Source organism: Eschrichtius robustus, chromosome 12, assembly GCF_028021215.1.
Source record: "Eschrichtius robustus isolate mEscRob2 chromosome 12, mEscRob2.pri, whole genome shotgun sequence".
Lineage (NCBI taxonomy): Eukaryota > Metazoa > Chordata > Mammalia > Artiodactyla > Eschrichtiidae > Eschrichtius > Eschrichtius robustus.
Genome location: NC_090835.1, coordinates 88,141,415 through 88,161,816, shown reverse-complemented (window position 1 = coordinate 88,161,816; position 20,402 = coordinate 88,141,415). Strand labels below are relative to the sequence as shown.

At 42.3% G+C, this 20,402-nt stretch overlaps 1 protein-coding gene across 3 annotated transcripts in view; it reads left to right on the top strand.

Annotated features, from left to right (window-relative positions):
• The window catches only part of CARMIL1 (capping protein regulator and myosin 1 linker 1), a 320,425-nt gene extending 300,852 nt beyond the window's left edge, over nt 1–19,573 (top strand). The window contains exons 33-38 of one of the 3 annotated variants that reach the window (XM_068559097.1): nt 2,430–2,865; nt 6,514–6,595; nt 8,318–8,521; nt 9,725–9,865; nt 12,362–12,508; nt 18,539–19,573. In XM_068559097.1, the coding sequence (XP_068415198.1) occupies nt 2,430–2,865; nt 6,514–6,595; nt 8,318–8,521; nt 9,725–9,865; nt 12,362–12,508; nt 18,539–18,675 (1,147 nt within the window). In that variant the 3' untranslated portion in view covers nt 18,676–19,573. Of the gene's footprint in view, nt 1–2,429; nt 2,866–6,513; nt 6,596–8,317; nt 8,522–9,724; nt 9,866–12,358; nt 12,509–18,538 lie in introns of all 3 variants that reach the window. The other 2 variants (XM_068559096.1, XM_068559098.1) reach the window with 2 other exon arrangements.
• Nucleotides 19,574–20,402: the final 829 nt, after the last annotated feature.

Sequence of the window (20,402 nt, the reverse complement as noted above, 5' to 3'; positions counted from 1 at the left end):
CCTGGGCACATCCTTCACTGCTGTCTGATAGCCCCAGGGTGACCTGTAGGCCTCGTCCCCTGCTGTCCTCCTGGGATGTCCCTTCACTGTCTGCTGGGGGCCTCCCCTCACTCATTCCTGTGTCTTTCCTGTTTCCTTTGGCCCGGTCGTCGTCTTCCTTACTTCACTCTCTTGTTTGGTGCAGCACCTCCTCGGGTTGCTTGCTGAGAAAGGAAGCACGGGAAGTGAGTTTCTGAAATGCATATGTCTTGCATTTTGCTTAATAGTGTGACTAGGTACAGAACTCTAGATTGGAATCCATTTTTCTTTAGAATTTTGAAAACCTGGTCCCATTATCCTCAAGCTTCTAGTGTTGCTCTAAGAATCCGGTGTCATCTTGAGTCCTGATCCTTTCTGGCTTGTTCTTTTTTTCCTCTTCTCAGGAAGCATTTGGGATCTTCTTTCTGCTCCTGGTATATTGACATTTTATGATGATATCCTCTGTGTGGGTTTTTTGATTTTGTTTCGTTGAAACCCATTTGCTAGGCACTAATGAGCCATTTCAATCTGGGAATTTATATTCTTTGGTTCTGGAGTTTTTCGTGAATTATTTCTTTTATAATTTCTTTGCTTCCTTTTTCTCTATATTCTTTTTCTTAAACTCCCATTATTGTTTCCTCTATTTTTTTTTTTAATACAATAATGTACATTTCAGTTGTTTTTTCAATTGTTTGGTTTTTTTTTAAATTATTTAATTATTTATTTATCTATGGCTGTGTTGGGTCTTCGTTTCTGTGCTAGGGCTTTTTCTCGTTGCGGCAAGTGGGGGCCACTCTTCATCACGGTGCGTGGGCCTCTCATTATCGCAGCCTCTGTTGTTGCGGAGCACAGGCTCCAGACGCGCAGGCTCAGTAATTGTGGCTCACGGGCCTAGTCGCTCCACGGCATGTGGGATCTTCCCAGACCAGGGCTCAAACCCATGTCCCCTGCATTGGCAGGCAGATTCTCAACCACTGCGCCATCAGGGAAGCCCTGTTTCCTCTATTAATCCACTAGTTTTTGTTTGTTTGTTTTTTTACTGTTTCTCTTCTATTTTTTCATTTTTTTTCTTAGCCTCCCCCCATCAACTTTCTGTGCGATTTCCTCAGTCTTCCAACCTTGAGTCTTCCACTTATGCTATCACATTTTTCTATTTTTCTTGTTTCATGGAGTTTATTATTAACATGTATACCCGCTGTATACATGTGAGATCCCAAGGAAAACAATAATTCCCTGAAATGGCCCACACTACCACCTTAAATACCATCTTCAGCTAAAGACAGAAGAAAGGTGGGGTTGGGGACAGTTTGGGGAGGTTATCCTGAACCAGATAAACAAGGGTAAGGTTGTTATGCAGGTTTAAGTCCCTGCCTTCTCCATTGATAAATTTCTAGGGATTTAGTGATTCTTTTTTTCCTAGTACTGAAAGGAATACACCCTTACAAATGGAGATTTTCCTTAGAAATGTAAATTTCTCTTACAAAAGGGTAACTACTCTGTTTTCAGAGCTTCTCCTGTGTCTGCAGTTCCTTAAAAATAATCAGCCTCAAATAATCCTGTGCCAAAGAGGCATATTTTGGGGTGGCACATTTTGCTCCCCTTCACCTGAAATCCATTTGCTTCAGGGCCTCCCCTACAATGCTTTAGACGTCAGCTTTCCCAGATTAAGTCAGTTTTCACTCCTAACGATTTTGGCTTCCAAACTGTTGTTTTTGCCTTTTCTCCCCTCTGGGGCTTATGCCTTTTTTTTTTTTTTTTCAATCCCTCACTGGGATTTTCCCGGGGACTCAGGGGAGCTAAACGGGTATTCATCCTTCCAGCTTTAAGTGAAAGGCAGTGATGATACCTCCCACTCAACCCACATCATTTACACTTTCTCCCCATCCATTTCCTGACAGACCTCTACCAAAGCTTACTGTCTGCTTTTTCATGTTGTTGCCTCTTTCAGTGGTATTACATTTAAGCAGGGATCCGGATCTTGGTTTGAGCACTTAGGGCGGGATTTCAGATGTTATCTAATGACCATGGAAGGATTTTAGAGGCTTAAGGGGAAATCTGGCCCTTTCCAGTGCCCGCCAAAGTAAATAAGGCAGTCCATCGCCCACCTATGTCTTGGGTGGAGCCACCTTTTCTGGAAGTTCTTGCGAGTGGAGAGGCACTTGACTACATACAGCATTTAAACATAAACTCACCTCTGCTCTCAGTCCTCCCAGTCACATCACATTCCCATTGTTGATTTGTGTGGATATGATGATATTCAACATTCCTTTTTATTTCCAAAGTCAACTTTTTTTTAAATGCTTCAGAATGGTTGCTGTATAAGCAGCAATCTCCCTATTTCGATTTTGACTGATTCTTGCTGGAGCTTTAATTACAGTAAACCCAACAGGATTTGTTCTTTTGAATCACAGGAGAGGGTCAGCAAGAGGCTTAGAGTCCCACGAGCTTAGTGAAGGAGGAGACGAGAAGAAAAAGCGAGACTTTCGGAAAAGTGGCTTTCTCAACTTAATCAAACCCCGGACCAAACCTGAGCGGTCACCAACAGTCTTGATGACAGAAGAACTCTCCTCTCCAAAGGCAGGAGTCAGAAGTCCAGCTGTGGACACCCCCAGGAAGGACACGAAGCCAGCAGAGCACAATGGCAGTGCTGATCGGGTAGAGGAGATCAAAACACCTGACTCCCTAGAAGAAAGTCAAGGGGAAGACGTGGGGAAGGTGGACCGGAGTGACAGCAAGGGCAGCCCGCAAGGAGGGCGAAGGTACAGGGTCCAAATGATGGGCAGCGGGCTGCTGGCAGAGATGAAGGCCAAGCAGGAGATGAAAGCCAAGGCTGCTTGCTCGCTGAAGGTAAGGGAGGAGGGTCTGTTTTGACTTGGTTGCCTTTGTCGTTTTTGTCTCTACTCGGTTTTTATGGGCAAGACAGGTACAGAAAAATAACCTGTGGGTTAAATAAAAATCCGAAAACACGACTTTTTCCTAAAGAACCCGGAACACAGACCAGAGGGCCTGGTCTTCCCATGTTTTCCCGCTGGCATGAGGGTCACGCTCTCCCGGAGAGCCTCAGGCTGGGAAGGTCAGGCAGTGGCTGAAGGTCCACGGGCCTTGTCTCACCTGCTCAGGTGCTCCTGTGCGTGTCATAGAAACATGTGACAGCTGTGCCAGGGACGTGCTCCACTCTGGGGAAAGACTGTCTGTTGAATCCAAATGGAGACCTGAGGGTGACTGGAGATAGGAAAGCTGACAGAGGCAAATAAAATTATTGAAACCAGATTCTAGTTATATCAAGAGAGATCTATTTTTCAGTTATTTCAGAATTTATGTCCTTTTCCAAACCTGAAAGTTCCTTGCTAAATTCCAGGCTTAAAAGTCAAAGTATTCTGTTAGAATTAATTGAATACTTGACCATTGAGATATGTTGTCTTTTGCTATGAAGAAGCACTTTATCATTTAAAAATTGCTGAGTCCCCCCAAAATCTGACTTAATGCATTACTTATTTTTGAACTTCTTTTTAAAATATAAGTTGTGTATTTATTTTTTTTCTCCTTTTACCTCTATTTTTTCCTGCAGCTACTTGAGGATTGTATCCTTATTGTGATCACTAAGATCAATCTGTTTAACCCAGGTTTTGGTTTCTATGCACTATCCTGGGCTCTTTTATGTTTGTAAAACTGGGTTCTCCAATGAAAGGAAAATTGCACGTCGATTTTTATTTGAATCAGAATAAAATAGTTCATCCCAATGAACCCTTGATTTTCAGAAAGTAAATGGTTAACTGTTTACCAGGACATGCAGGGCTGTTTTATATTACTTCTAAACAACTGATTATTTTTTCTTTAAATCCTGCACCCCGCATGATTTTACAGCTGTTCACCGTAGTTCTTCCACCAGCACCATCGTTATCTAGCAATTTTCTAGTTACGGATCCCTCCTCACTCACTCACTAGCCCGCAGAGAAGGGTTGAGCTAAAACTATACTCTGTTAACATGGGAGGCATGTTGTGGCCTTCACTGCTCAGAATTCTGAACACTGTGAACACATCATTGGTGAGTCAGACACCCAAGGAAATGTTTAAATTTCAACCTGTTTCATAGACTTTCCTTACAACAAGGCATGTGCTGTTTTCACTAATGAGCGGTTTATTTTTATCACTGTTTCCATGGATGAATAGCTGCCTTTTGGTAGAAAGATGAGAAGTGCTGGACGGTTTTTTTCCAGGTGCTTTGGATTCGATAAATTGGCTCCAAGTGACAAAATTCTTATGGTTTAATTTGTTCAAGACTCATACTGATGATCTTTGAGCACCATCTAGTGTCTATTAAAACAAGAATAAAAATCCTTAGTATTTAAAATTGGAACCAGTCAAGGGTGTTCTATCAGAACTATAAAATAATGAGAACGTGTTTTGAAAATTAGTTTTAGAATATTTTCCCCTAAAATTCCATGACTGTGTTCCCTATAAAGTTAGCAACATAAGTACCAGAAGTGAATATACTATGATAAAAAAAAAAAATATATATATATATATATATATAATATATATGTGTGTGTATGTATATATATAGCCTTCACTTTCCTCTGGAGTAATTCTCTTTACACTACTTACTTTTAATATATGTATTTATTAAAAAAATACATATATTTTCACAGAAAGAACTGTGAAAATGAAGTATGGTGTTTATTATTTATTAACAAAGGAGAGTAACAGGTATTGAAAGCTTAGCGGCCATATCTTTTCTTCTGGGGCCACCTCGTCAGCTGCCTGCACTCAGAGACAACTGACATCAGGTTATTTCATCCTCATTCCGCACGGTCATTTTGGGGATTTATAACGACCTCAGAAAGCCTGGAAGGAAAAAGTGAAAACAACTCCTAGGATTAGATTTTAAGTGTAGGCAAATGAGGTGCCCAGGGTATAAAATTTAAGGAGGCCCTTACTCTCAGATGCCAGCCCTGCACTCGCATGAGCCTAAAAGGCAGTTTCTCCTTAAGCAAGGCGCTCAGGGCACAAATTTAACTCCTCTTCATTCCTGGCCCTGTTTAAATACTCCACTTTATCATTTTTATCTGAGCTTGGATACCCACGCCCCTGCCTTCTAAGAAGCTATGAAAGGCTAGGTCAGGCACTCTGCATTTGAGGACCGGTTTGGCCCAGCCTCTAGACATCTAAGGGGGGGGGAGGGGGGGACTAAAGCGCCCCCTGCTGGTTTTGGCTGGCAGTTCATGGCTAGCTCCTGGCCCTGCGGACCTGCGTCCGGGCTCAGAGGGCTCCATGCGCTGCCGCTGGCACGGGGCTTCCCTTCCTTGGGGTCACTTTTCCATAATGATGTCAAATAACGTGCCGTTCTCGCTGTGGTACTTGTGTCCACACTTCCTCTGAGACCTGCTCAGTAACCACCACTAGTGAAAGTGGAACTTCCATGGGCTCGCTGAGAAATTCCTCGGCACTCCTGCCATGCTCCCCGCTCCCTCCTGACACAGCTGGCACTCCCGGCGGATGCGCGGCTGTGGCAGATTGTAACGAGGCAGATCTCAACTGTGTTTCAGATCATCTCTCCTGTATCATCGGAAACAATTTAAAGCTCGGAACTGGCAGCAGATATTTGCTTTTTAGGTTTGTCAGAAGCGTGAGTTGAGCAGGAACCGGCAGGCTGAAGCTCGAACTGGCTTAGGAATCATCGTGCCTCCTGGTCCACCCGCCCCTCTTATTTTTGTTTTTTAGATGGGAGGCAGATGTGGGTCATCTCTGCCAATAGGGTTCTCGGGTATCACTGAGCAGACGCTAGCCTTTTTTTTTCTTCGTATCTTTTTTGTATCTAAATGCCTCACGCTCTTGTGGACTTCCTGCCCCATAAAGCAGAGGCTGATTCCTCCCTGGCCATCTCACCTTCCTTGTCTTTGCCATCATAAACTCCTCCCACCTGCAGATTAAAAAAAAATTCAGACCTATTTATACTTGCCTCCTAAACTATAGATGTGTGTCTTGTGCTTCTGCCTCAGTGGCAAGGAAGACCCTGCCCATTTCAGACCCCTTCCTACCTATTTTGTACACTGAGGTTGGGAAGGTTTCCACTGCTTTTAGATCAGTGGAACCCAATCTGGAGAGGGTCCTGGAAACAATTAGAGTATCAGTGCCCCCATCACGTGGAGCATCAGGGGCTGCAGAGCCCGCCTAGGTGTTCAATCAGAAAAACAGGAGATGTCACCACGCCCACTGGCTCCCTCTGGCCCCGCCCCTCTGTCCATGGGGAGCATCCTGAGGAACTGGCCGCACTTTGGACCCCAGAGCCCTGATTGTAAACACAGAACAGAGCGTGTCTCTCATGGTTTTGTCCCAGCAGCAGAGCCTCAGGGAGATGGGGAGGTCGGACACAGTCAGTGTAATGACAGTAGAGTTAAGGAGCCATTATTTGTTGCCAGTTATTATCTGCTTTGTTCTTTTTCTTACACTTGAAAAAACTATGCACTTTTGGGGCGGGGCACTTGAATTTTTTAGAAACTTGGAAATGATGCCATCTCCCAGGATTCTTCCAGCCTGGCCTTGAGCAGCACAGAACGGTTGGATGGAGGTGGGGCAGGTAAGTCAGGCCATTGCCGTCACCCCCTTAAGAAAAACACGTTCTGATTCCACGCGTCAAATGTGATTGACAGAAGGCAAATAAAGATGGAGAGCAAGGATGGGCCTCTGTGTTACATGTTCTCAGCTTTCACCTAAAAGACCACAGCCCTTCACCTGCCCGACACCTCCCACCATAGTAGCCTGGCACCTGGGCAGGGCACCTTTCCCTGTTTCCCAAAGGGAAGAGACTTCATTGAGAAGAACTCCTAAACTGTGGGCATTTGGAGAGGGGACATGGCTGATGAATTAATTTAATTAAATTAATTAATCATGGAAGTATAATTGACCTACAACACTGTGTTAGTTCCAGGTGCACACCACCGTGATTTGATATTTCTATTACAAAATGATCACCATGATAAGTCAAGTACCATCTGCCACTGTACAAAGTTATGCCAAAATCACTGACTATATTCCCCATGCTGTACATTTCATCCCTGTGTCTCATTTATTTTGTCCCTGGAAGTTTATACCTCTTAATCTCCCTCACCTAATTTCACTCATCCCTCTACCCATTTCTTCTCTAGAATCCACCTGCTTGTTTTCTGTATCTATGAATCTGTTTCTGTTTTACTGATGTTTTTAAAAATACGCCATACATGGTATATGGGAGGAGGCCCTTTTAACTGACATGAGGGGATGCTCTTTTCTTTCAGCTTGAATATTCCTGAATATCTGATTTCCTTTGACCCTCGGACTTTTCAGGTGCAGAAAGAGAGTGAGATACTTTAGATGCAAACTGGAGAGTAACTTGTAAATTGTGCAGAAATTACCTCATTTTACTGTTTGACGTTCTTGTGTTTGGCTTTAGCGTCTTCATAAGGTAAGAGTTGGACTAAAACTCATATTCAGCTGGCTTATTTCTGCCGGTTATCTGGATAATTAAGGCAGCAGAAGCTGTGGAGGCGGGGCATGAGCTGATGCCCCTGGAGTGGTTCTCACTAGACTTGAGGTTCTGGGCATCAGCACAGCGCTCCTCTCCCAGGACCTGCAGCCAGACCCCCAACTGATTGTCCTCCAGAACGGAGGCACCTGCAGTTGGTTAGACCTGTACCTTGTGCCAGATCTAAGGAAGATCTGACGGCTTCAAATGGATTGAGGCCTGCTGTCCCCCCTATACACTCGTATGGACATGTACCCTATTAAATATGAGGCTTGTCGTCTCTGGAATAGTCAAGGGTGATCGGAAGAGCACCACCAAATTCACCACTTTTCTAGCAAGAATTTTTGTCTTCCACCAGCGTGTTTTGATTCTAAAAACATGCTAGAATAGCATGTTCCTGTTCTAAAATATCTTTGATGACAGATACAGAAAACAAACTAGCGGTTACCAGTGGGGTGAGGGGTGGGAGGAGGGCCAAGATTAGGGATTAAGAGGTATAGACGGCTAGGTACAAGATAACTAAGATACAGGGCTGTAATGTACAGCACAGGGAATATAGCCAATATTTTATAATAACATGGAGTATAATCTATAAAAGTATTGAGTCACTGTGTTGTACACATGAAACTAATATAATATTGTAAGTCAACTATACTTCAATTAAATAAAATATCTGATGAGAAATGACAAGAAACCATTATAGCAGTTTGCACCAGACTTCTGCCTTCAAAGGACTGGTTTCTTTCACCTTTGGTTTTTACAGTAAAGTGGTTTTTGTACTCATTTTCATTTTAAAAGTGCCTGAAGTGCATCCAGAGAACCGCTTCGGTTTGGGAACACCAGAAAAGAACACCAAAGCAGAGCTCAAGGTGGAGGCGGGCTCCAGCTCCCGGAGCTTTTCCAGCAGGCCCACCAGCCCGAAGCCCCTCCTGCAGTCCCCCAAACCCGGCCTGTCGGTGCGGCCCACCATCCCGCAGAAACCGAGAACCGCCTCGCGGCCTGGTAAGGGTTTTGCTGGTCAGGAAGTGACACCATGACCGGGCGGCAGGACCGGGCCTCCACAGCTGGTTTCCAGGGCGGCTGGTGAACGTGGAGGGGGGCGTGTGTGCGGGAGGGGCCGTGAGAAACCTGCCAGAGTGACAGAGGCTGAAGGGTGCCTTCATTCAGTGCTGAGGTCACCCACTCAGGGACTGTCCTTGCGCTCAGGGCTCCGGCTCGGAGGCAGGATGGATAAAGCAGCCTCGTGGGGTGCTGACCCCTTGACAGGGCTCGGTGTAGCTTTCTGAAAGCTGTGTCCTGGTTCTCCGACCCTTCAGAAGGCCACAGTTTAAGGATGAGGGCCACAAATAGAGAACGCATAAGTTGCTGTGTTTTTAATCCCGTATCCTGTCAAATATTTAGGGTTTAGAACAGGGCTCTGCAAACTGTGGGCCTGTTTTTGTAAATAACATGTCATGGGCACACAGCCCCACCGTCTGTGTATACCACAGCCCGGCCCACACACACACCAAACTGAGAATTACTCTGCTGGTGATAGAGCAGAGAAAGGAGTGCAATGCAGTTAATCCTTTCAATTAGACTGAAACAGGACAGCCTTTAGAATCAAGAGACGAGACTTCTAATCCTACCTGTTTTGCCATCTTTTTAGCGTAGCAGGTCGTTCAGTCTCTCCAGTTGTCCAGTGCTCACCACAGTCCTATCTGGTTCTCAAAGTCCATGATTCTAAGTTATTCTTACTGATCTCAGTATGTGTATGTAGGTACGTGCACCTCCACTCCTGAAAGCGCAAATACACGTTATATACATATGGTGACCACTTTACTGGATTTGACAACAGGTAAAGGCAATGGGTTATAACTACCACGTATTTTAAGAAAATCAAATAGCCTTTGTGTTTGAGGCAGAGGGAGTATTTAGTTCACTTACAGTCTAATTTTCAAATACCAGCTCACTGAGATTCTGAAATTGAAATTCTATCTGCAAGATAGATTCACATCTGCAGATTTTAACTCTTCGTAAGTTTTCATTATTTTTCTCTCTATTGTTTGTTACTTCAACTGAGCTGTGAAGCTAGTTTTTGGCCAGAAAAATTCTCTGCTGCGTTTTAAAAGATTATTAGTCATTTGTTTTTAAAGATTAACCCAGCTTATGCTTTAGGAATCCAGTTTGTGGGACAGGTTGATTCATGTCTTTGTGTCTCCATAGAGGACATCCCAGACTCTCCATCCAGCCCGGGTTCCCCTAAAGTCGCTCTTCTTCCGCCTGTCCTGAAAAAGGTTCCTTCGGACAAGGAGAGAGAGAGCCAGGGCAGCCCACAGCCCAGTCCCAGGACGTTTTCCCGGGAAGGTAAGACATTTTTTCTCTGAGTGAGCTCTCCCCAAGGAGAGTCATTTCAAGGGGAAGGAATTAATCTTGGACTCAACTTATATCCTAGAGTTTGTCGGTCAGCCCAGCGTCCCTTGGATTAAATTTTGGAACCAGTGCAGTTTTGTTCAGAAACTTGAGTCAACATTGTTGGTGACACTGGGTCTTAAAGAAGGACCATATACAGGGAATAAAAGCGTAACTGAGACACTCAGCCCGAAGATCTTTGTAATAATAATCTCTAGATGCTCCTGAACTGACTCCCAGTGTATCAGAAGTGCACACACATTGTTCTGTGACTCATTTGGTGCTACCTGTAGGTTTCTAGGTCCCATCGTTGCTCAGAAGAGCCCCCCCTGGTTGTCAGTCACCGTTGCTATGGTTCAGGAGCGGCTCACACAGGCCTGGGAGACCCTGTGGCTTGTTAGCTCGCTCAGTCGTGAGGTCAGATGCTCCTCATCCTCAGAAGTGTGTCACCTGCGTGGACGCAGGGCATCATGGCACCAGTGTGTTCCTTCAAATTTGCTGAGGTGGGAGCAGAACAAGGTAGTCCCGGGACTTGAATCTCATCTCCCAGAATCAGATCAAATGTCGGTATCAGTGGAGGCGAGGTGGGTTCGGGGTGTCTTCCGCCCCCCACCAGGTCTTTCCCCCACTCCTCCCATTCTGTTCAATGCACAGTTGCCTCTGGGGTTCTGTCCTTCATAAAGTGTAATGTAATTGCCATCTCTAAGCACCACCTATAAAGAAATTCTAGAGCCATCGTCACCCATGTCCAGATAGCTCTCAGCATGGTTTGGAGTTGCTTGGTCTTATTTTATTGTTTGATGCTTTAGAATTCTTTGACCTCTCTGACATCTTCCTCCTTTGGGCCATTTTCTTTTATTCATGATGGTCTTGGGTTGAAGTTAATAGAAAGTGTTTGTGAGTACTGTCTTTGTTAATTGGGAGTCGAATAAAAAATAACACAGACTGCTTTCTCATCTCCATTCTGCAGATTTACTAAGTGGGTGCAAGCTTCACTCACCTATTGGCTATAAATTTTAAAAGGTGGGGTTTTTGACCAAAGCTGACAAACCACTTCTGTCAGAGAAACTGAAGCCATGAACAATGGCTGACACCTACAGTCATTTCACACGGGGTAGTCAATAAATACAGGGCTTGGTATTACAGCCACGGCCTTTGGAAGTTTTGGTGTAGGAAGAGGAAACTTTGGTGGTGCCAGCTCAGAGAGACTGGAGCCAGCGAGTGTCCCTGATAGGCCCGCTCACACCACACAGCCCCACCCCTCATTTGCCCTTCTTTCTGCAACTGCTGACTTTGCGTCTTTACTTATAAGGAAGCTTTGAAAATGCCTGAGAGAATTTTGTTGGAGAGAAATGGGGAGGCATGGAGGGGTGGTAGGGGTTAAGTAGGAATGCTCCTCTCATCAAAAAGCCATTGGAAATATGGAAGGATTAAAAAGAAAGGGGGAGAAGGCTGAACAAGAAATAATTGCTTAACATTTTTGAAAAATGATGTTTTCTAAGACGCCTGGCTATATGATCAGACAAGGCCTAGAGTCACCCACGAGCCTCTAGTTAACGAAGTGGGTGAAATACTGGATGCTGCTCGTGTGCCCACTGCTGCTTTGAAAAATTCAGGTGTTCTTTCCCCAGGAACTTAGGAATGAATGAGTTGCTTCTCAAATATTTCATAGCTTCAGGGATAGATATTTGATTCCCTTCCTTACGCCCCCCAACAGCAAATACTATGGATGGTTTGCGACCCCATCTTTCCAGCTAAAGACTGTAGAGCTGGGGAAACCATTGCTTTCCCCTCTGGCATCCAGGATAAGTTAATCACCGAGATCATTCTGATGGTGTCGCTTGATACTGAAATTGGACTGAAAATCTATGTGAGGTCTGAGCACGGTTTGTAAATGTCTGAGGTGGTAATATTTTGACTTCAGTTTATTTTTCAGCTTGTCCACTAAGCTGGCCCAGGAATGAGAGCCGCTTGTGAGCCCTCTCTTTTTCTTTAGAAAAATGTTCCTGCTGTGCTCATTCCTATTTTCTTGTATATTATTCATGCTGGTTACTTCATTTCCTTGTTCTGTGCCTCCCTTTGGACTAGCGTGCCCAACTCATTTCTGAAACAGGTAAATGGCTGTGATTCTTCTGGATTATTCCATAGTGAATGTGACTTTCGTTAATCCATCTTGGAATCGCAATGGTAATGCGGGGGCCTTTTTATTAGTATCTTTTGGGGGCAGACTCAGCGCTCACCTCATTTTGCACGACATTTCCATAATGTTGGCTGTTGAATTCTGTAGATAATGGTGTATCTGTTCAGGACCAACACTGGAGGTTCCTTGAATCTTAAGTGGGGTGGGTAAACTGATATTTAAGTTTTATATATTAATATTTTTTAATATTAATGTCAACATGATGTTATTTGCTACTACAAAGGGTAAAATGAATCCCTTTTCCTCAGTAGTGCAAAGAGGAGATTATTACAAAAGGCATTCAGATCATGACAGTGGCAAGCCTTCCAGTAGAGGGAAAAGACCTTCAAAACTGTACTCCACCATTGCAGAAGAGGAAGTGAATGCAATTGGGCACAGGAAGTCACAGCCAACAAATGGTTAGAGTCTTCAATTATCATCCCTCACTGTCCCAAAGCTTATGAACTGGCACTAACAAAAACAAACTTTAATTGAGTAACTTCTGTCCTGGGACTGGGTCAGGGATTATTCATAAACTGGTTTGTTTTTTTTTTCTGAATGGCAACAGGATGGTCCTTCCATTGGTGGCAAAAAAGTATTGACTTAAAAATCTAAATTTAGAAATTCTTATGAGGAGGATCAAGTTACTTTCGAGTATGGTGACTTGTCCTTTCAAATTTCTGTGATCGTCGAGGTTTATTTTTATATTCAGGGTCATGGCTCCCTTTCTCTCTTTTGTCTTAGATTTCAACTGGGATGGGGTCAGAAATTCTTAGAGTAGCACAGTTTATCCTTTAGACAATGTTGGTCTAACACCTTACCTTACACTCTTTTAGGGAAGGATGCACATGATCTTTTAGGGGACATTTTATGACCCTTTAGTAAGAAAGGAAAAGTACTAATTAACTTTTCAACCTCTAGGAACAATTTATACTATTTTACAGCAGTTACTCAATGACTTCTGTCTGCCATTTGACACTGTAGTAAATTCTGTAAAGTTATTTTCAGGTGAGGACAGTCCCAGGAGAGAAAAAGGAGACAGATTTTAAATCAGCTTTCATCTCCAATGGGAAATTTTAGAACAAGCACTGCTGATTCAGAGAGGAGATGGCTTTTCTATGACTATTCATTCCTCTCCCTGGTTAACAACTTTTTATAAATATGACTTGAAAAGTCTTTTAAAGGAAATTTTAGTATCATACAAGAAAAAGAATATAAAATATTCTGGTATGTGAAATTTCCTCAAGGGACTTTTTCCCTTAGAAGAAGGCTTTTTTTTTCTTTCTGTAAAACTTTATCAGAGGTTAACATATGAGTGTCTTGGCTCCAGGGATAAAGTGCCCACAGCCCCGCAGTCTAGCCATAACCCCACATCCCTCAAGAGGGCAGGGCACTGGAAGTGACCTTATAATAGGGATAATTTCCCTTTATTTTAAAAGGCTAAACCATTCTCAAACTTTAGCACTTGATTATTGATGATAAACCTCTCCCACCTTAGAGCTTAGTAGCCCAGTGAGTTACGATTTCTCAGGTAGGAACTATTGTCTTTGAGGACTTTCCTCGACAGATTTAAACACAAAAACAACAAAGAAAGCATCTACCAGCCAGCCCCCCACGAGCAACAGCAATTGGAATCAGCCTTCTTGGCCAGCACTGTTGGATGAGCCATGTACTCTGACTTGCCTGGTGGCCCGGCACACACTGGCCACATGACAGGGTGGAGTTGAGGACATGCCCACCACATAAAGCGATGTCCATAGTCTGTAGATACGCATGGAGCATACTGTTTGGGCTGAGTAGCACTTGCCCTAGAGGAAACCAACCAACTTGGTCCTTCACTTTTAAAGTACTTCCTTTGTGGTAGGTGTGTTCACAGACACACGATTACAATAACTCTTTTCCCTGCAAGAGATTTTCTAAGGAAATCTGTTGTCTTCAAGTCACAGAAAAATTACATAAATGAACACCTAAGACACTTATTTTCTGGGGAGAGAGAATTAATTCTTAGAGTATGTTAAATCAGAAGCTCTATCTCTATATAGTGCCTCTTTTGATAAGGACACCCAAGGTTACATAGATGTTTCTAGATTTTGGAAATTTACATTTGAACTATTACATCAGTTGACTTATATCACTTGTTAGTAACAAAGCACCCTTGATACAAAGTAATGTTCCTTCTTCAAGAGGACACTAGAGCACTTTATACAACACACAGAGGAGGAGCCCGACAGCCAGTACCACATGGATCAGCCAGCGAGGCTTTGAGTTAGAGTAAAAATAAGATGAAGCCAGAGATAAGCCAAATCCTAGAAAGGCAAGAAATTCTGTGTCTCTCTGATTTTTTCATGACCTCTTTGGCTTAAAATTCTCATTGTGATGGGCTGCATCAAATTTTGATGGAATTAAATAGGACCATCTTGATTTGCTTTGCTGCCTTGATTTCTTGAACTATGGACAGGAAACCAAAAATGTAATTTTTACAGGAGCTTCAATTAAAGTAATTTTATGTATAATATTTTAATCCTGTTTTGTTAGTGCCGATTCCCAGCACTTGTCTTCACCCCTGAGAACTGCGTAGCAGTCTTTCTGAATAGTTTCCTGGTTAACAAATAGCATTCAGCAGAGCAATTCTATTAAACCACGGTGTGTACTTTTCTTTAAGTGTTTTAAGAACAGCTTTGTTTATGCTAAAATAGCTTTCTTATTTTCCTAAATCATGTATCCGTGAAACAGAGGCTATTGTTCTCAAAGCACGCTACCTATCTTTATCATGATTATTATGTTTTAATTGTGTGGCTATTTTAATATTGATGTGACAGGTAAAATGCTTACTTTCTTTTCCTGGAAGTACTTGTAACTGCATCGAGTGATATGAATTTCATATCATTTCCTCTCTACGTTTAATCATAAGCTGTGATGTTTTTATTAGAGTATGTCCTATTTTCTTGAAGAAAACAGTCGGTTTTGGCTTTATATGCATTGTAATGTATCCTATTTGTACAGGCCATCTTATTCTGAGATTCCTTTTATATATATCACTTGCTTCTTCCATAATTCAACCTATAGCCAACAAATATTTGGCTGTGGCTTATCATCTGTAAGCCAGTGCTCTGTTCCCCATTTTTCACCAGATCTGGGTTCTACTACCCCTATGTGAATTCTTCAAATGAAATTTAATGGTTGGTTGGCACTTTGGGCCCTTGCCAGAAAGTATTAAAAAACCAGGGCCGACTACTGAGTATTATTTTAAGGTCATCATCATGTTTTCTCCTTGGAAATATGGAGGTCAGTGGAGCTGAAAATGAAGAAAAGCTCAAATTTTTATATGAATCTCTAATTCTGAATTTATATGCACATTTCAGAAGCTTTAAAATTAGCATATGTATGTATTTGCATATATATATATATATATATATATATATATATATACGCAAAATCAGATCATCTTCAAGAATGACAGATTTCACATTTGAGCCTCTCTGTGCCAGTTATCAACACTGTAGACAGGATATGAATATACATGGAGTGTCTGTGTTGAATAAATTGCCTGTTTACTTACTCAAGTATCTTTTATAATTTTAATGGTACCTGGAATGGTAATAAATATGTGTATAGACACATATATAGAGGTGCTCCAGCACTTTATGCTTGACTTTATACGGTATAAAAAAAAAATTAGATTGTTTTACTACACTTCTTTAATGTAAGAATTCACACATTAAAGCAGGCTGCCTAAGATTCCTCTGAATTAGTAGAGTCTAAATTCAGAAATATTGAACCTACTTCAATATAATTGTAATTAACATCCTAATCACGTGCAATCAAATAATGCTGCCTAAAGGCTGGAAAACAAGCTTGACAAAGAACATTCCCCCTACAAAGTTGTTTGCACTAGTGATCTGGACTAATACTGAGTGCTTTGGCTTCCAAACTCAAACCAGTTAGTTGTGCAACTAGTTCCTTGATCTCACCATGCCTCAGTTTTCCTATCCAAGAAAGGTGCCTACCTATGATACAAAGAAAATGTCAGCCTGGTACTAGACTCATTGTCACATTCACAATTGGTAGAGTTAAATCAATGAAAGTGAATATTATTTTTAGAATACATTTTTAGATAATGGCACCACCCTAGTGAACTGCTTTGACAGTCCCCCAGAAAGAGCATGTTATTATTCCTCTCAGTGACTATGTCGGACAAATTAAAATTTTTGCTTTCATGACTGGTACCAGGTCGGGTCTATGTTACCAACTCAGAAACGAGCCTGTTAACTTGCCCCCCGCCCACCCCCCCCCCATCCCTGGAGGACTCAAAAACTAGTGTCACTTGGATGGAGGCTAAAGGACAGGCTTACTTTTTTCAGGAAGATTCCTGTGTTGGATTTCTCTCAGTTTCGCTTAGCGCTGGTCCAGGGTTCTCGGTTTTTATCTGTGACAGAAACATATTTGATTGCATGAATTTCTCCATTTTTAGAGAGTAGTCTGATGTATATAGTAGTAGTAGTAGTAGTAGTAGTCTGATGTACATATCATGTAACATCAATTAGACCTGGGATTTCGAGGAAGCCTAAAATATTGGGCAGGATGAAAAGTTTTGATCTAAGAAAGAAAGCTAATATGTTTGCTCTGAAGACAAATGAGCAATGTATCACCATACTTATTTCTTCCTTAGAACTTGTAGTGTTGGACATTTTTGAGTAATACTTATTTTAGTTTTAAAATGAATGAATAAAATTTTCTAGCAGTTTTTACTAGTAATGCTCTACTTTGAGGTTAGATTATTTATTGCACAGTATTTCAAGATGAAAATATTATAAATTTTCTCTATTAACTCCTGTTCATAATATACACACAAGTTGAGAACTTAAATACTTTGAGTATTTATTATTGAATACTATCAAATTGGCTTTGTGATAAAGGGCAAACTATTTATAGAAAATTATTTACTTTTCCAAAACCTGGCTTGTTAACAACTTTCAAAGGACCAAACAGACACATTTAATTTTTTTACCCAATTCAAGCTAAAATATAAAAATCAATATATAACATTTATTCATTGCTTTTCCCCTCCATCTGAGAATTTGCTCAAAGCTGTTGGGTAAAAAGAAGTCAAAAAATTTAAAAAAATTACTTACTTGTATGGTGAGATTTGAAAGTTTATCCTTTTCAGAATTGAGTAATTTCAATTTAATGTAATTAACTAAACTTAAATTTTTATTGTCTAGAGGTCAGAATCTGGCCCTGACAGCAGGAGGGGCAGGAGAAGTACTTTATTATGTTTGCATTTTGACTATTAGGTTTCATGAGCTTTCACTTCCTGAAACACCATTCTTTAGCAGCGTAAACATTTAAGTAGCCAAGATGAGTTTTTTAGCATAATGCTAACATCAAAATGATTAGAAGCATCCTCTTGCTTTTCCAGGACTATGTTCCTGTTTGGATCATTTAAACTTCTGAGTAGTGAGGTAGCTGTACTCTTTCAAGCCACACGAAGTGCATGGGTTTGGTATTTTTAGCTTAAGTGGTGTCTCTACAATAGACTTGGTGAGTAATATTTAATAACCCTTAACAGCCATGCTGGGGTGTGGCATCTGAACCTTTGCCAAGGTACAGTAGCAGTCAAGCTATGACCTAGCTGGAAAGAACATGGGATTGGAGAAAGATTTGGTTTAAATCCCGATTCCAAGTTTTATGGAACCTACCCCGTAGCTGTGAAGAGTAGCAATGATAAAACAGAGCGCCTGGCAGGACACATCACAAAGGCTCAGTCTGGTGATTGTTCTCTCATCATTGCTTTGTAGAGACACAGCAGATCCTTCATATTTATATGTGATCAGAACAGGCAACAAAAATGGCAGTTCTTTTACCTGGAGGCTGGTTCCTAGAGGATTGAATAAAGGCAGTATTAATTCATTTCTACAAGACTTTATTCATTTCCTAGCAAGTGAAACTGAGGTTTTCTAAGACATAGAAAACCCTGACAAGGATTACTTTGGCCTCTGCTTATATCCCGTCCCCGAAGCAGGGATGGCCAACCCTAAATGGTCCACCTCAGGGCTCTGTTTCCTGTGCTCTGTGCTGCATGAGGGGGCAGCTATGACTGAGGAGGTCACCTGGGGCAGAGTGGCTTCAGTGCTCCTCCTTCCTGGCCTCTCCCTTCGCTCCCACCCACACCCTCACCTCCTGGGGTCCTTGCCCTCAGATGGTCAGCCACGTCTATGAGAGGCTCATCCTCTCATAGACTGGGGTTTTTCTGTTTTCTGTTTTGTTTTGTTGGTTTGTTTTTAATTTCTGTCTAGAGTCTTGAAATGTACTTGGCAGGTTGTTTTTGAGAAAGTTCATCCCGAACCCTCCCACTCTTCAGGGCCCCTGCATCTCACCCCGTTACTGCTCAGGCCACTGGCATCTTCTTGTTCATCAACTATAATGACTTCCTTTCCTTTCTGTTTCAGTGTCCAGGAGAAGCTGGGGCCAGCAGGCCCAGGAGTGTCAAGAACAGAAGCAGTGGTCCTCCAGTAAAGATGGCCAGCAAGGCAGCAAATCCAGTGACTCTGGGGAAGAAGCAGAAAAAGAGTTTATTTTTGTGTAACGGTCACCCATGTAGAAGTCTTACCATGCAGGGTGCGTTTGCTGGCCATCAGAGAGGAACCAAGGGCAACACCTCTTCCTACTTCCTAAGCATCTTCTCTTGGTGCTTTTTCCTGTGTCCTTTTTTCCCCCCCAAAACTGAAACAGATCCATCTCTCAGTAATCAAAGCACATGTCTGATCTTCTCCCAACCCTTGGCATTTGATTTCTATGCATTCCTTCATATGCCTTCAATGAATGCCAGCAATTATCCCATGGGCCCTACTTGAATTTCTCTGAGGCAGCTACAGTTTGCCCTGTAAGATGAGTTTTGGGACGTAATCAAACAAAGTAACCGGACACACACTCACAAGTAACACCATCCAGCTGACCCTGGGGTACTGCTGCACGTACCTGTGTCAAATCTGCACTTGACTTGATAGAGCAATTTATTCTTGATGTATGCAATTGCACACTGTAATTATATTAACAGAGCACACTAATAATTTGTATAAATTATATATATTAGATCTTGGGTATGGTCTTTGCATTCTCCCATGGGGAACTTCTTCCTTCCCGATGTGGAATTGTACATTTAAACTTGGTCTGGTGACCTTTACGATACCATCGACAAGCAAGTTAAGAACCGAGTGAAAGGCCCGTGGCTGATTCTACCATGTGCCCAGATTGATGTATATAGTTGACTGGAATGAGGTTTTATGAATATTCGTGTTTTTTGAAGGCCTTTAATTTCTGTCTGCATATTAGCTTTTAACGTGTGATTGAGAATACTTTGACACCTGTAAAAAAATCAAACTACTACTTTTTAAGACATTTCACAAATATTCACTTACATTACATGCTGAAGGTATTTTATCCATATGTATATTTATACCAATAAAATGATTTTACAAGTGGAATTGTGACTTTCTCCAGTGACTTTTTTAGTGAGGATTGGCTTGTGGTGATGAACTTTGTTTTCCAAAGATCCACAATAATCACAGTTCCCAGATAATCAAAAACCTATTACAGTCCAAATAAATGCAACTTGCTAATTCCATGGCCTGCTCTCACCTTTGGCGAAAGGATGAAATTCATCAAAAGGTTATATTATGAGTGTCCAAGAGAGCCCACTCAGGCCAAATGACAGGGCCAGATGATGGAGTGGGGGCCTGACTCGCTCAGAAAATACCAAAGCACTGTGAGATGAGCAGGACTACTGCTAGGAGGGGTCTGGGAATCTTCACCTAAGTTACAGACCATGGTTTTCCTATTGGTGCCGTGTGCAAGCCCTAAACTAAGAATCAGGCTATCAATCAGTAATTCACACCCCGTCTCAGATATACCAAACAGGGGCCAAAAAAGCCAGGAATCACTTTGTTTTGAGGACGCATTGTTGTATGGCTAGATTGGGCAGGCTGACCTTCCAAATTTATTTTTCCTTAGTTTAACATCGGTTGGTCTGGGTCTACTTTGCAGAGGCCATTGGCCAGCAATTGGGCAGGCATGTGTCAGGTGTTGGAAAGAAGTCAAACTGCAATTAAAAAATGGCCACTGAAAATCCAGGAAGAGGATAACCGACACCTGGTTACTTACAATGGGGTGCTCCACCTGTGGTAGAAAAGATGTTCGCATGCCTTTGACCCTGCCCCATGCTGGCTTGTTTCCCCATGTGATCCAGCTGCTTCTGTTCACGATGCACTTTAACACGCTCCATTTGCAAAATAGTATTCCCAGAGGAAATTTTGC